Source organism: Neofelis nebulosa, chromosome 18 (assembly GCF_028018385.1).
Source record: "Neofelis nebulosa isolate mNeoNeb1 chromosome 18, mNeoNeb1.pri, whole genome shotgun sequence".
Taxonomy (NCBI): Eukaryota; Metazoa; Chordata; class Mammalia; order Carnivora; family Felidae; genus Neofelis; species Neofelis nebulosa.
The window spans coordinates 10,209,933-10,221,835 of NC_080799.1; the positions used below are offsets into that span (position 1 = coordinate 10,209,933).

General features: G+C 60.4%; 1 protein-coding gene across 1 annotated transcript; it reads left to right on the forward strand.

Moving 5' to 3' along the window:
• The first annotated feature begins 696 nt into the window (after positions 1–696).
• On the forward strand, positions 697–2,769 carry TMEM270 (transmembrane protein 270). The gene is given in 4 exon segments (XM_058710435.1): positions 697–988; positions 1,956–2,351; positions 2,454–2,571; positions 2,574–2,769. Coding segments are annotated over 4 exon segments (705 nt in total). The 5' UTR covers positions 697–916; the 3' UTR covers positions 2,693–2,769.
• The last annotated feature ends 9,134 nt before the right edge of the window (positions 2,770–11,903 follow it).

The window sequence follows — 11,903 nt, forward strand, 5'->3', positions numbered from 1 at the left end:
AGGGATTCACAATGGCAGGTTTCCATGTCCAGTTGGGCAGGTTGTATCCTGCACAAGGTGCCTGGCTGAGGTGGCAGGCGAGGACTGAAATCACGCTGTGTGCAAGGGCTGAGGCGGCGCCCACCCATCTGATGGGCACAGAGTCACTTAGCCCCACACTACGGTAGCCTGTCCAGCAGAGGGAGAGCCTTAAAAACATTTCTAAAAGGCGCGAGAGCCTCCTCCCGCAGCCTCCTGGGGCCACCTGCCGGGACCCAGACAGAAAAGCAATGTGAGAAATGCTGGGATCAAGGTTCTGGTTCTCCCAGAATTCTAAGCCTTTGATCCTAATCCCAGCCTCCTGCAAACTTCCAGGGATGCTCCAGGCAGCCTGTGGCCTCCTGGTTGCCCTGAGCGGGCTAGCTCAGCAAACTGTCCCCTTTCCTGCAGCCTCTGCCTCTCTCCTGAACCCTGGGGCCTTTAGGTCAGCACACCTTTCCTCCCCTGTCCTCCTCTAGCAGAGTCTCAGGTATCACGAGGGTCTGAGAGGAAAAGTCACAACCTCATTTTTCCTCTTTGTGACCAGGGTGGGGGTGGGGGAATGGGGAAGGAGCTTTTCCATTTGCCTCCAAATACTGTGTCACCTGTGGCCTTGGGGAATCAAGATTTCTATTTCCCAGGCCTTGAATACTTTGGGATTTCCAGGGATGTGGGCGGGCCAGATATGGAGTCGATGTCCCCAGGGCCGTCTCCAATCAGGAAGGGGACAGAGCATAGAAGAAAAGTACCCTGCTTTTTGTGCCCTGGAGAGGCGGGAGGCAGGTAAAAGGGGGTCTCTTGTGGCAACTGGGTCCCCACGGTAACTTGGCCCCCACCCTGCGGTATCTGTGAGGTCACCCTCCCTCTCCCAGCTGGACGAAGGGGAGAAGGGCCAGACATGGAGGCTGTTCCTCCTGTCAGATGCAGCCTCTTGGGGATTCTGCTGCTGGTGGTGAAGCTCTCGGTGCTGGTGAGTGGGGAATGGGGGTCACTGGGGGGGTCCACCCAGCCATCCACAGCCACCTCAGGGCCGTTGGAGCCCATGGGCCTGGCCCAACCTGTAGAACTGGGTGACTGCCCGCCTGCCTGGAGTAATCTGACAGCTCTCAGGAGCCCCATCCCTAAGCCACAGTGCCCACGGTGGGGCACATGGCCACCCCCAGATGGCTGTCTCCTGCATCGTCCCCTAGGGCTCCAGGTGGTCCTCTGGACAGTGGCACATGAGGTCCAGACAGAGGGGATTGGCGTTACTCAGGGCTGGGGGCTTTAGGGCTCTGATGAGGGACTGACTGTTCAGCCCCAGGACTCAGGTGGAGCTTTCCCGTTTACAGACTCTTTCCCCACCCACGCTCACTCTTTTCTCCCAGTGGATGGGAGACATCATATCCACCCTGTCACCCAGGACAGAAGCCTGGAGATCTTCTTGGGACCCTCCCTCTCCTTCACCCCTCTCCATAGTGTGACAGTGATGCCCCTATGCCTCACATCTCTCTACCCCCTGGCTGCCCTCTGCCCCCCAGCTGCCCTCAACAGACAACTGGTGGGCAGGAAAGCCCAGGCGCTTGGGAGAAAAAACTGCCCAGGGTTCAAATCCTGCAGGATCAGAGGGCTGGGGGGATGGTCACTCCTTATGTAATAATTAATAATAATAATAATAATAATAATAATAATAAATCAGCTTCCTTCAGTCTAGAGTATTGTTAATAATCACTTAAATCCAAGGGAAAGAATATGAAAGATAATACGAAACACCTTCCACAGTCCCCACCTGAGAGTGGAGTTCTTAGCGGCGGGCAGATGAGGATCATTCTTGCTGGGGAAACTGAAGCCTCGAGGGAAGGAGGCCCGGTAGCCGCCCCCCCTACGGCAAAACCCGGGGCAGGCAGGGTCCCTGCCTCGGGTGGGTGACGATGGGCTGGCTCTCCCTGCTCCCGCAGCTCGTCCAGAACCACATCTACCTCTACAATTTCCTGCTCCTGAAGATTGTCTTCTTCAACCGCTGGCTGTCGGGGCTGGCCCAGGAGGCCTGGGGGTCCTGCGGCCCCAAGGCCCACCCACCCCCTGGGCTTGCAGCCAGCCCCGTGGGCCGGGTGCTACGGGCCGGGCTGGCACCGATGGCGGTCCCCGTGTGGCTGGCGTGGGCCGGCGCGCTGGGCTGTGTGCGGGCCTCGGGCCTGGCCTGGAAGCAGCTAGGCCTGTCCGCGGCCACCTGCAGGGAGCTGCTTCTGTCGTGTCTACACAGCCTGACGCCGGTAGTGTTGCTGCTGTCGCTGCTGACCAGGAGGCTGTGCCAGAGGGCCCATGGCCGCAGCGTGGTCCGGTTGCTCAGCAAGGTGGGCTGCTGGGGGCAGGCCTGGGGCACTGGGCAAGGCACTGGGGCGATGCCACCCTGCGAGCTCCTGGTGGCCAGCCGCCCATCCGCTTATCCCCTCCAGGCTCCGCTGGACAAGTGTGCGGTGCCCGAGCTCCTGGCTCTGCTGAAGCGTCTGTACTGGTGGGTGGAGAACGCAGCCGCGCTCACCTCCTGGCACCTGGCCTATCTCGTCGCCTGGACCACTGCCTTGCCTCCCGCCTGCTGCAGGCTGCCTTTGAGCACACGGCCCAGCTGGCCCAGGCTCAGGAAATTGAGCCCCAGGAGGGGTCAGGGCCCGTGTCCGAGTCCCCCACTCCCTGAGCGCCCGGGGCCCGAGGCTGGGCCAGCCCTGTCAGAGCATGGGACCCCTGGAGAATTAAAGTGTGTCCCCATCTGCCTTTCTGGATCTGGTCTGGCCTTCTCGCTCCGTGCCCTTCTTCTTTACTGGTGTGTGTGTGTGTGTGTGTGTGTGTGCATGCACACGCGCACGTGTGCCCTAGGGCTGCCCCTCGGAAGGAAATCGCATTCTGTGGGCACCTGATATGTGCCAGATGACCCTCTCAGACACTTTATGTACATGATTTTGTTTAAATCTCATAACATCACAGGCATCAGGTTTGATTAGCTCAATTTTCCAGATGAGAAAATTGAGCCTCAGAAGGGTTGAACATTCCCAAGATCCCAGAGTAAGTCAGGGAAAGTTCCAGCAGTGGAACTAGATTTTTTTTGTTTTTCAGAACCTCTAACCTTCTCTACGTCTGTGCCCCTGATTCTCAGGGCTTTAAGGGACGTGAGTTGTTAGAGACTCTGGCCTCTGGGGGGTGCCAAGGCCTCACATTTCAGAGATTTAGAAAGTTCCTTTTGAGACGCAGTTCCTCCTGAGCCGGTCTGCAGCTAGCCCATCCATTCATTTACACTCTTAGCCACTCAGTTTCCCACTCATCCATCCATCCATCCATCCATCCATCCATCCATGCATCCATGCATCCATCCACCTATCCACCCATCTATCCATCCATCCAGCCAGCCAGCCAGCCAGCCATCCACCTATCCAGACATCTGCCCATCCATCCACCCATCCAACCATCTGTCCATCACATCCATCCATCCATCCATCCACCTATCCACCCATCTATCCATCCATCCAGCCAGCCAGCCAGCTAGCCAGCCATCATTCCAGACATCTGCCCATCCATCCACCCATCCAACCATCTGTCCATCCATCCATCCATCCATCCATGTGCCCATCTGCCCATCCATCCATCCATCCATCCATCCATCTGCCCACCCCCTCATCCATTCATTCCTTTGCCTGCTTACCCAACCACCTACCTACCATCCATCTACCACTCATCCACAAATCCACCCACAGATCCATCCATCCATCTCCTCCAGGGAGAGGGAAACATCCCAAATCTCAGCCAATCTGAGCTGGGCAAGCTCAGGCTATAGTGGGTCAGACACCCACCCTGTCCTTAAGCCAGTGATTCTGTGAGAGGAGGGGAAAGGATGGTTTCGTGGGAGTTAGCAATCACCCTCTACTCACTCCCAAGCCCGAGGGTGGTGTGAGGGTGGGCAGACATTCCAGACAATTCTGTCCTATGTTCGCCTTCTGCATTCTGGTTCCCAGGGAAATTAGGGCCAGATTCCTGCCCTGTCTCCCATATGAACCTGCAGACGGCCCAGGGTAGGTGTGGGGGGAACTTCTGGGCCCTTTCCCTGAGTCTGAGGAGCAGGCTTGGCCTGCCCGTGGGGGGAGACATCTGAAGGGCTCCCATCTGGCCAGCGAGGCAGAACATCTGCTGGGAAGGGCCCTCGAGGCCTTGGTGCTGGAGTAAATGTGACTGGGATTCCAGAACACACGATGTGCAGGGAAAGCTGGGCGCTGAAGTGTGTGAAGTTGGCTCACCGCTGAGGCTGGGGACTCGGGGAATGGGAAGGAGGCCCCAGGGCAGTCATCTGGAGCTGCATGGGTCTTGAGCTGCCAGGGACAAGGTGGTGCTTGACAGGACTGTGGCCTGTGGGGCTTGGGGTACTGGCAGCAAGAGAGGGGGGCAGGCAGAGCGGGGTCTCAAGGGCAAAAGGGGACAGGAAGGGTGGTGGGCTTGCACATGGTGGGGGCAAGGAGGGGGGACAGGACAGAAGCTAGGAGGGAGCTGGGCGATGGGCTGGAGGCCGGGACCAGCAGGCAGGCTTGCGTAGCCCTGGCCAGCGGCTACTGGCCAGACTGCATATGTAATACTAGTATTTTTCCTTTTACTAAATTAAAAAAAACTATTTTATGTTTATTTTTGGGAGAGAGAGAGACAGACTGCAAGAGGGAGAGGGGTCAGAGAGAGAGGGAGGCACAGAATCCGACTTTGGCTCCAGGCTCTGAGCTGTCAGCACAGAGCCCGACGCGGGGCTTGAACCCACAAACTGTGAGATCGTGACCCGAGCCAAAGTCAGACACTTAAACAACTGAGCCACCCAGGCACCCCTCCTTCTAAACTTTTACAAAATCACCCACAATTCAGACGTGTTAAGGAAAAATGCGTCCTTCCTCCCTGGTTCAAAACTTGAGAGAAAAAGGGCTCCTTTCTGGCCGTGAGTCGTTGCATCCACGCAAACCTGCACGTGTGCTCACACGACACATCTGTAGAGGGGTCTCTGGCAGGGACCCACCGAACCATGCACGTCGGTAGGTGACAGACTTTTCTGCCTTTGACGACCTGCCATGCACCCTTTCCCGAGGCGGTCCACGTGGACGTCTTGTCCTTTCGAATGGCTGCACTGAGCTCTCAGGGCAGCTTCCAGTTCGGCCTTTCCCACCCTGGGGTTCTGGAGGGGGTGAGCCCCAGAGGAACGGCCTGGGGGCAGCGAGGGGTGCAGATGGGAGGTGGCCCCGGTCCCAGAGAGCTCCTCTCTGACTCTCCACCTGCCACATGCTCCGGTCTTGGGGTTGATGTCTCTGGGGCTCAAGGGACCGGGGCCGGGGTGGCTGGCCAAGGCTGGCAGAGGGTGAGGGCCTCACCTGGCCTTGGACCTGGGGTGCAGGGTGGGGCCGACAGACCAGCCGGGACTCAGGACGCTGCTGCCCTGAGTGTGGCCACCTGCTCAGCTTGCCCCCCGCAAACAGCCGGCCCCCACGTCCTTGGCTGCTGGCGGGAAGAAGCCCCAGCTGGCAAAGGCCTGACGTGTACTTTCCACATAGGGGCTCTGCAGGGGGGCCTCCAGTGTGGCTGCCTGGGCTAAGTGCCCGCTAAGTACCTCAAGGCCTGGAAGGTAGAGTAGGTCCGAAGGCAGTTTGGGAACCCATCCTTTGGGCTGCTGCAGCTGGGAAGGCTTCCTGAAGGAGGGGGCATTGGAACTGGGTTTACAAGAGAGGCATGTACCACAGGCCCTGGGCTCTGGCCCCAGATCAGCACTGTCAGGCTCTTAACCTCTCTGGACCTGGGTTTCTACCTGCTGTTGCTGATATGTGACCAGGGAAGGGCCCCCCGCTGGGTTTTAGGACACAGGCTGACGTCGAGTCTGCCCCGGGCAGCGTCCAGGCTGGGGAGCTGGGGCAGCTCTGAGCAGGGGGAGGCTTGTGAGAGGTGACGGCCTTCCAGCCCCGAGGCCAGGGCCCGAGGAGAAGGTTCCGTAGGTCTGGCCTGCTTCTTCCTGTGACTTAGATGAAGCTCTGCCCTCTCTGGGCCTCAGTTTCCGTGTCTGTGACCAGATGATCCCCCATGAGCTAGCCAGCACTCGAGGGGGCCCCACGGACCTGGACGCCTCAGCGGGGAGGTGGTCTTGAGCAGGGGGAGCTGGGTCTACATGTGCACCCTACTCGAGCCGGGGCCTGGCTCCGTGGAACTACACGTCTAGGCCTTGGCTGTAAGTCCTCCGGGGCTTTCTGAGGCCCTGGCATCCGGGGACTGGGGTTTGGGAGAAAAGAGGGGGGGCAAGACCCTGCCCCTGGCTGCCCCTCGCACGCAGTGGGCAGATCAGAGGCCTTGGAGTCAGAAAGCCTCAGGGGTTTGAATCCTGAATCCACAGCTTCCTGGCTGCATAACCTTAGGCAAGTCCCTGAACCCTGTGAGCCTCAGTTTCCCCACCTATGAACAGGCATGATCACAGCACGTCCGGCCTCGCAGGACTGTCACCGGGTCTGTGTGTGAGGCAGGAGGGACTGGGTACCCCAGCTCCCTCTGCTGCCTTCCCAGGGGCTGCGGATCCCCGTTCTGAGGCCTAGGGCAAGGGCGGTCAGTCCATCTGCCTCAGGCCTCTGTGTGTGTGTGTGGAGGGGCCCTGGCCCGCCAGAGGAAAACAAGTGGGGGGCAGTGAGGAGGGGGGGACTGTGGGCAGGGTGGGGGGAATTGGCTGAAGGGCCGGCCAGCAGCTCCACGCAATCTGTCTGCTATGCAGTCCCGGGCCTGGCCTGTATTTATTTATGCTGAGCGTATATTTATATCAGCCCCTTTCTCATTAATAGGGCAGGAAATGGCTGGAATTGTTACATACCTGGCCGCCCAGGGGTCCCGCTCCGCCAAGGCACACAGGGCGCTGGCTGCCCGGCCACGACTGCGAGGGGCCCCCTCCTCAGTCCCCGGCCTGAGTCCCTGGCCTTTCACTGACCTTGCTTTGCATCAAGCCCCCCTTCGCTTCCTTGAGTTCCTACTCCGTGCTCCCCCCCACCCCCGCCGAGCATACAGCCCTGGGAAAAGGGGGTTCATTTTCTGGCTGTTCCCTGTCCTCCAGCTCCCTGTCCCCCTCCCGACCTCAGGGGAGACAGAAGTGTGAGGTGCCGTCCAGGTCCAGCTTACAGAATGGGGGAGCACTGGGCAGACGGAAGGCAGAGCTTCAGAGTGAGAAATCAGGGTCCCCTGATTTGGGCATGGGGTCCTGGAGCCCTGGGGTGGGGTGTGGGCAGAAGAGAAAGTGACGGGGTGGCGAGAGCCCTCCCGAGGTCCCCGGGGCTCTGCTCCTCAGCAAAGCCAGGCTACACGTCCACCAGGATGCACCCTGCAGGTCATAGGACCCCCGTGCATCCGACAGGGGTCCGACAGGGGGTGGGGGCTCATCCTCGTCCCGTCCTCCTGGCCACCATGGCCAACCGAGGCTTCCCTGCTGGCAGCCCAGCAGCCCCCTCCCTGGCCTTCACGGCTGCCCTCGGAAGCAAGCCAGAGTCTGTTGGGCCTGGGCCCCAGGTGGGGCTGCCGGGGCTGAGAGGCGCGGCCCCCTCCCCGGAACGCTCTCCTGACATAACCAATTCGTTTCTGTGCCTCGGCCCGTTCCCCCAGCTGGTCTCCCCTCCCAGGCCAGGCTGTGCTGTCCTGCTGTCCCTCCCCTGGGTGGCTTTGCTGGGGTGGGGTTAGAAGGAGCCTGCGGGATGCCCACCTGCCCTGGGGGTGGGGGGCGGGTAGCTGTGCCTGTTACCCTCCCCGCAGCTGGGGCCCACGAGCTGTATCCACTCAGAGCCTTTTCCTAGGCCAGGTCTCCTGGTGGCTCCCCTGTGCTCAGCTGGGCCTGGCCTCCGACTTCTGCCCCCTGCAGCCTCAGTGCCCTCCCCGCTCAGAGGCCAGAGCGGGGCCAGTGTGCAGATATGGTGACTAAAGCTTAGAGGCGAGGGCCTTTCCTGAGGGCCTGCCCTTTGCCCTCACCCCGCTCTCTCAGCACTGCGTCTAGGGCCTGGGGCAAGGGGGTGGGAGGGGGGTGGCTCCTGACCTTGAGGAGGGGACACTGAGAACCTCCAGTTCTCTAGGCCGGAGCCCCCCTGGGTGGTGGGAGCGGCTGCTGCATGCCTGGGGTTCAGGCAGGGGTCTCTGGGTTTGTGGCCGTCCCACCATAAAGGGCAGATGTGCTATATGGGGACAGGAGAGCCAGGCCCCAGGTAGAGCGCCACGCCCGGGTTCCTTCTCCCCAGACGCCATGTTGAGCCACCAGCCTGCACAGCCCCACGTCCGTGCCCGAGCCCTGGCCAGCGGCAGGTGCCTGGTGCTCCTCCGGCCCTGCCTGGCTCTGCCTGGCCTGGCCAGGTGGTCTCGGACAGGTGGCTCCTCTGGGAGCTGCCCGTTTGGAAGATGAGGACCCCACACCCTGCACGGGAGATGTGAGGCCCCGATGAGGCAGGTGAGGGGCTCACACAGGATCCGGCACATGGTGGGTGCTCAGCAAATAGGAATATCTCTTTCGTCACCTCCACGTGGTGGCTAAGTGCCTGGGGCCTGGGGCTCAGCGGTCAGCTCGGGTCCTCTGCCCGGCCGTGTTCCCGTCCCTCCACGTCCCATATGGACTAGGGGGGAGGCCGAGGGGCGGCCAGCTCCTCGGAGATTCCCCTGGGGCTGGACTATGTCGCCCACCCCACAGACCCCGTCTCAAAGGTCAGGGCAGTGTCTCCTCTCGATGCTTGAACTAGGAGGTCCAGGTCACCTAACTGTGGGAGCCTGGGAGCATCTGTGTGGGAGGGAGAGTCAAGCATCCGTCCCTGAAGTGTCCTCTCCCTCAGACCCTCTGCTTCAAGTTGGGGTCCTGCCTGTCCCCGGCTTGTGTGACCCTGGACAGGTCATTGGGCCGTCCCTGCTCATGCAATGAGGCATAAGCCTTCAGGCTCCGTGGCTCCTGAGTCAGAGTCAGAACCCCTCTTGGCCCTGGGGTTTGGGGTGCTGGAGAGGGCAAGTGTGGAGGCCCCTTGTTCCAGCCCCCGGAGCCCCAGGCCTGCACGTCCGGCTGCTGCAGCTGAGCGCTGCAGGGAATAGATAGACCTTGGGGATAGACCGCATCCGTCTGGAGCTGTGTCCGCCCCCACCCCAGACCCACATCTGGAGCCCAAAGCCGGCTAGCCGGCTAAACACGGAGCATCTGGGCCCCGAAGAGCCTGCTCCCAGGTTAATGCGGCCCATCTGGGCCCCTGGTTGCTGCTCCGCCCTGTCTCCACAGCGGATGCTGGTGCACATCTGGAGGGCTGGAGCAGCCCTGTGGTCGCTCCGCCTTCTCGTGCTGCCTGGGGTTCCCTCCCTGAGGCCGGGGTCTTACGCACAGAGGGCTCATTCTTCCTTTCTGGATGACACGGCTCCTAGGACTTCCCCTGGGAGCTGCCTCGGGAGTAGCCCAGTTTTGACATAACGTGGACACATGTCCCTTGCCAGAAGTGGTGACAGCTGCCACTCTGCAGCAACTCACCCTGCAGCCTTTGGCATCGCTTGAAAGAGCCTCTGGGGCCCCCAGCGTCGTCTGCCCGCCTGCTCCTCCCCACGGCACCCAGGGTGCCGCGGGGCGTGTCACTAGCTCTGGGGGACCATCCTGGGTCCCTGTCACGAAGCCCACCTCACACACTGTGTCTGGCTGTCACTTCCCTTCTCTTCCTCAATTCCCAGCCAATGGGGGTGCTCAGCAGGATGGGGGCAGACGTCTCCCCAGAGGCCCCAGACTCAGAGAGGAGAGCTTAGAGAAAAGGAGGTTGCCTGAGGGAAGCAGGCTGCCATGCAGCACAGACTTCGTGGGGGCAGCCAGGGGGGAGGGACGCAGGCCTGGGTTGGAGGAAACTTGTGGGCCATGGGAATTGCCCAGTGGCGGCCTGGACTGGTTCCTCCTCAGACTGCCCTTCTGACCTCAATGGGGACATGGGGCCCTAACGAGTAAGGCATAGGAGTCTTGTCACTGTCATTGGGCTAGTGAGCTCCTAGCGCCAGGCCCAAGCCCCATTATTCCAAGATTCTAGGCTTCTGAAATGCTGCCTTCTCAGACTCTGAGCTTCCTGTGACCGGAGGTACAAACAGCTGTCAGGTACATAGGACGGTGGGAGGAAGCGGGGGGAGAGCACCCTGAGAATGCAGGCAAGTGTCTCTAGCCTGTGGCCTGGGCCGAAGGCCTTGCTGTCTCCCTGCCCGGAATGCTCTCTGCTCCGCCGCTGGCCCAGCCTCCGAGGCCTGGGGGTGTGAGCACAGAGCCCGCCGATTCTGCATCCTGTGGTTGAGCTTTATCAGAGCATCACTGGCCCCAGTTGAAAGGAATCCTTCAATGCCGTAGCCTCCAGCCCGGAGGACCCGGGGCATCAGGCAGTTGAAACCACAGAGCTTCATGCCTCCTCCTCTACCTCCTGTACCCACGGAAAATTTGACTCAACAAACATGCAAGACGGAGACACAAATAAAAAAAATCACAAGGGGTAGCATTTATTGAGTCTTCACTGTGGGCCAGATACCGTTCTGAGGGCTTTGCTTGTGTTAACTCATTCCAGCCTCCCTTGTGAGGGAGGTACCGTTGTTATCACCGACCCATTTTCCAGACGGGGAGCCTGAGGCTTCAGGTCCACTTAGCCTTTGGGTGGCAGAGCTGGGTTCAAATCAGGCAGTCTGGCTCCAAAGCCGGGTCCTTGACCACTGCTCCTCATTGCCTCTCTGCATGTGGGCGGGCCCGGGTTGGGGGTGGGATATGGAGACAGAGATGGAGAAGGGACAGAGTGAGGCAGAGACAGGGGTGGCTTTTACGTCCTGGCAAGTGATGCTGCTGTCCCCAGCCCAGGAGGAGAAGCACCACCAGCTCATCCACGGGGACCATCTTGTCCTGTCTCCCCAGGCCCTTGCGTGAGGTGTCCAGGCACGAGGAAAAGTTCCTGCCTCGTCAAGGCCTCCAAAGTCAAACAGAGAGAGATTTTGTATTATTATCTGAGTCCTGCCGGCCAGGGAGAGAGCTGCTTCCTCTGGCCGTTCTAGAAGGCAGGTGTCTGGGGCTGCTGGGGGCTGTGATGGTCAGCCTTGGGCCCACCTGCTGTGCTAGGTCTTTTGTGGGGACACCTGGTTCTGAGGTGGGGGCACTGTCTGCGGGGTTACTTAGAGCTTCTGGGGCTGTGGCTGGGGGTCTCTATGAATGTGCATGTGTCGGGGGAGGGGCTCCCTCTCTCTGCCTCTGCCATCTGACCTGCCTGGGGAATTAAGCAGACAGAGGGAGGAGAGGGCATTCTGGGACCATTGGTGTCATCTCTGGATTCCTCTGACTGACACCCCTTGTCCCACAGCCACCTTCCGACAAACTCACTGGGTGAGGCTTGTGCCAAGCACCGTGGGGAGGACTTTGTCCTGATGTAATATCTCAGTCCCCACAACCGTGGCAGGAAGGGATCATGCTTATCCCCATTTTACAGATGCAGAAACTGAGGCTCAGAGCCAGTAAATCACTTGTCCACATGGCTGACAAGAAATTCAAACCCAGGCCTGTCTGACTGCTCTCACTGAGCCCCTAAGTCCCATCCGGGCCCAGAGGGCTGGGGAGGAACCATTTCCCAGACTCCAGGGGCTGACCCATGCTTCCCAGATTCCCTGCCTGACACCCCCATTCCCTAGCTGGCTGGTTTCAAGGGGGCCCAGCCCGGACTTGGGGGCCGGCTGAGTGCCAAGGGGGAGGACAATAGGAGTAACGGGAGTGGAACCCCTCTCGGAAGTGGGGGGAGGGCAGCCCAGGCCAGGCAGGCAGGGCTTTCTAGATGGACTGGGTCTCAGGTTCCATGGGATGGGGTGGGCAGCGGTGGTGGGGAGAGGTCACCCAGGCCATGCTTTCTGCATGCATTTGAGGC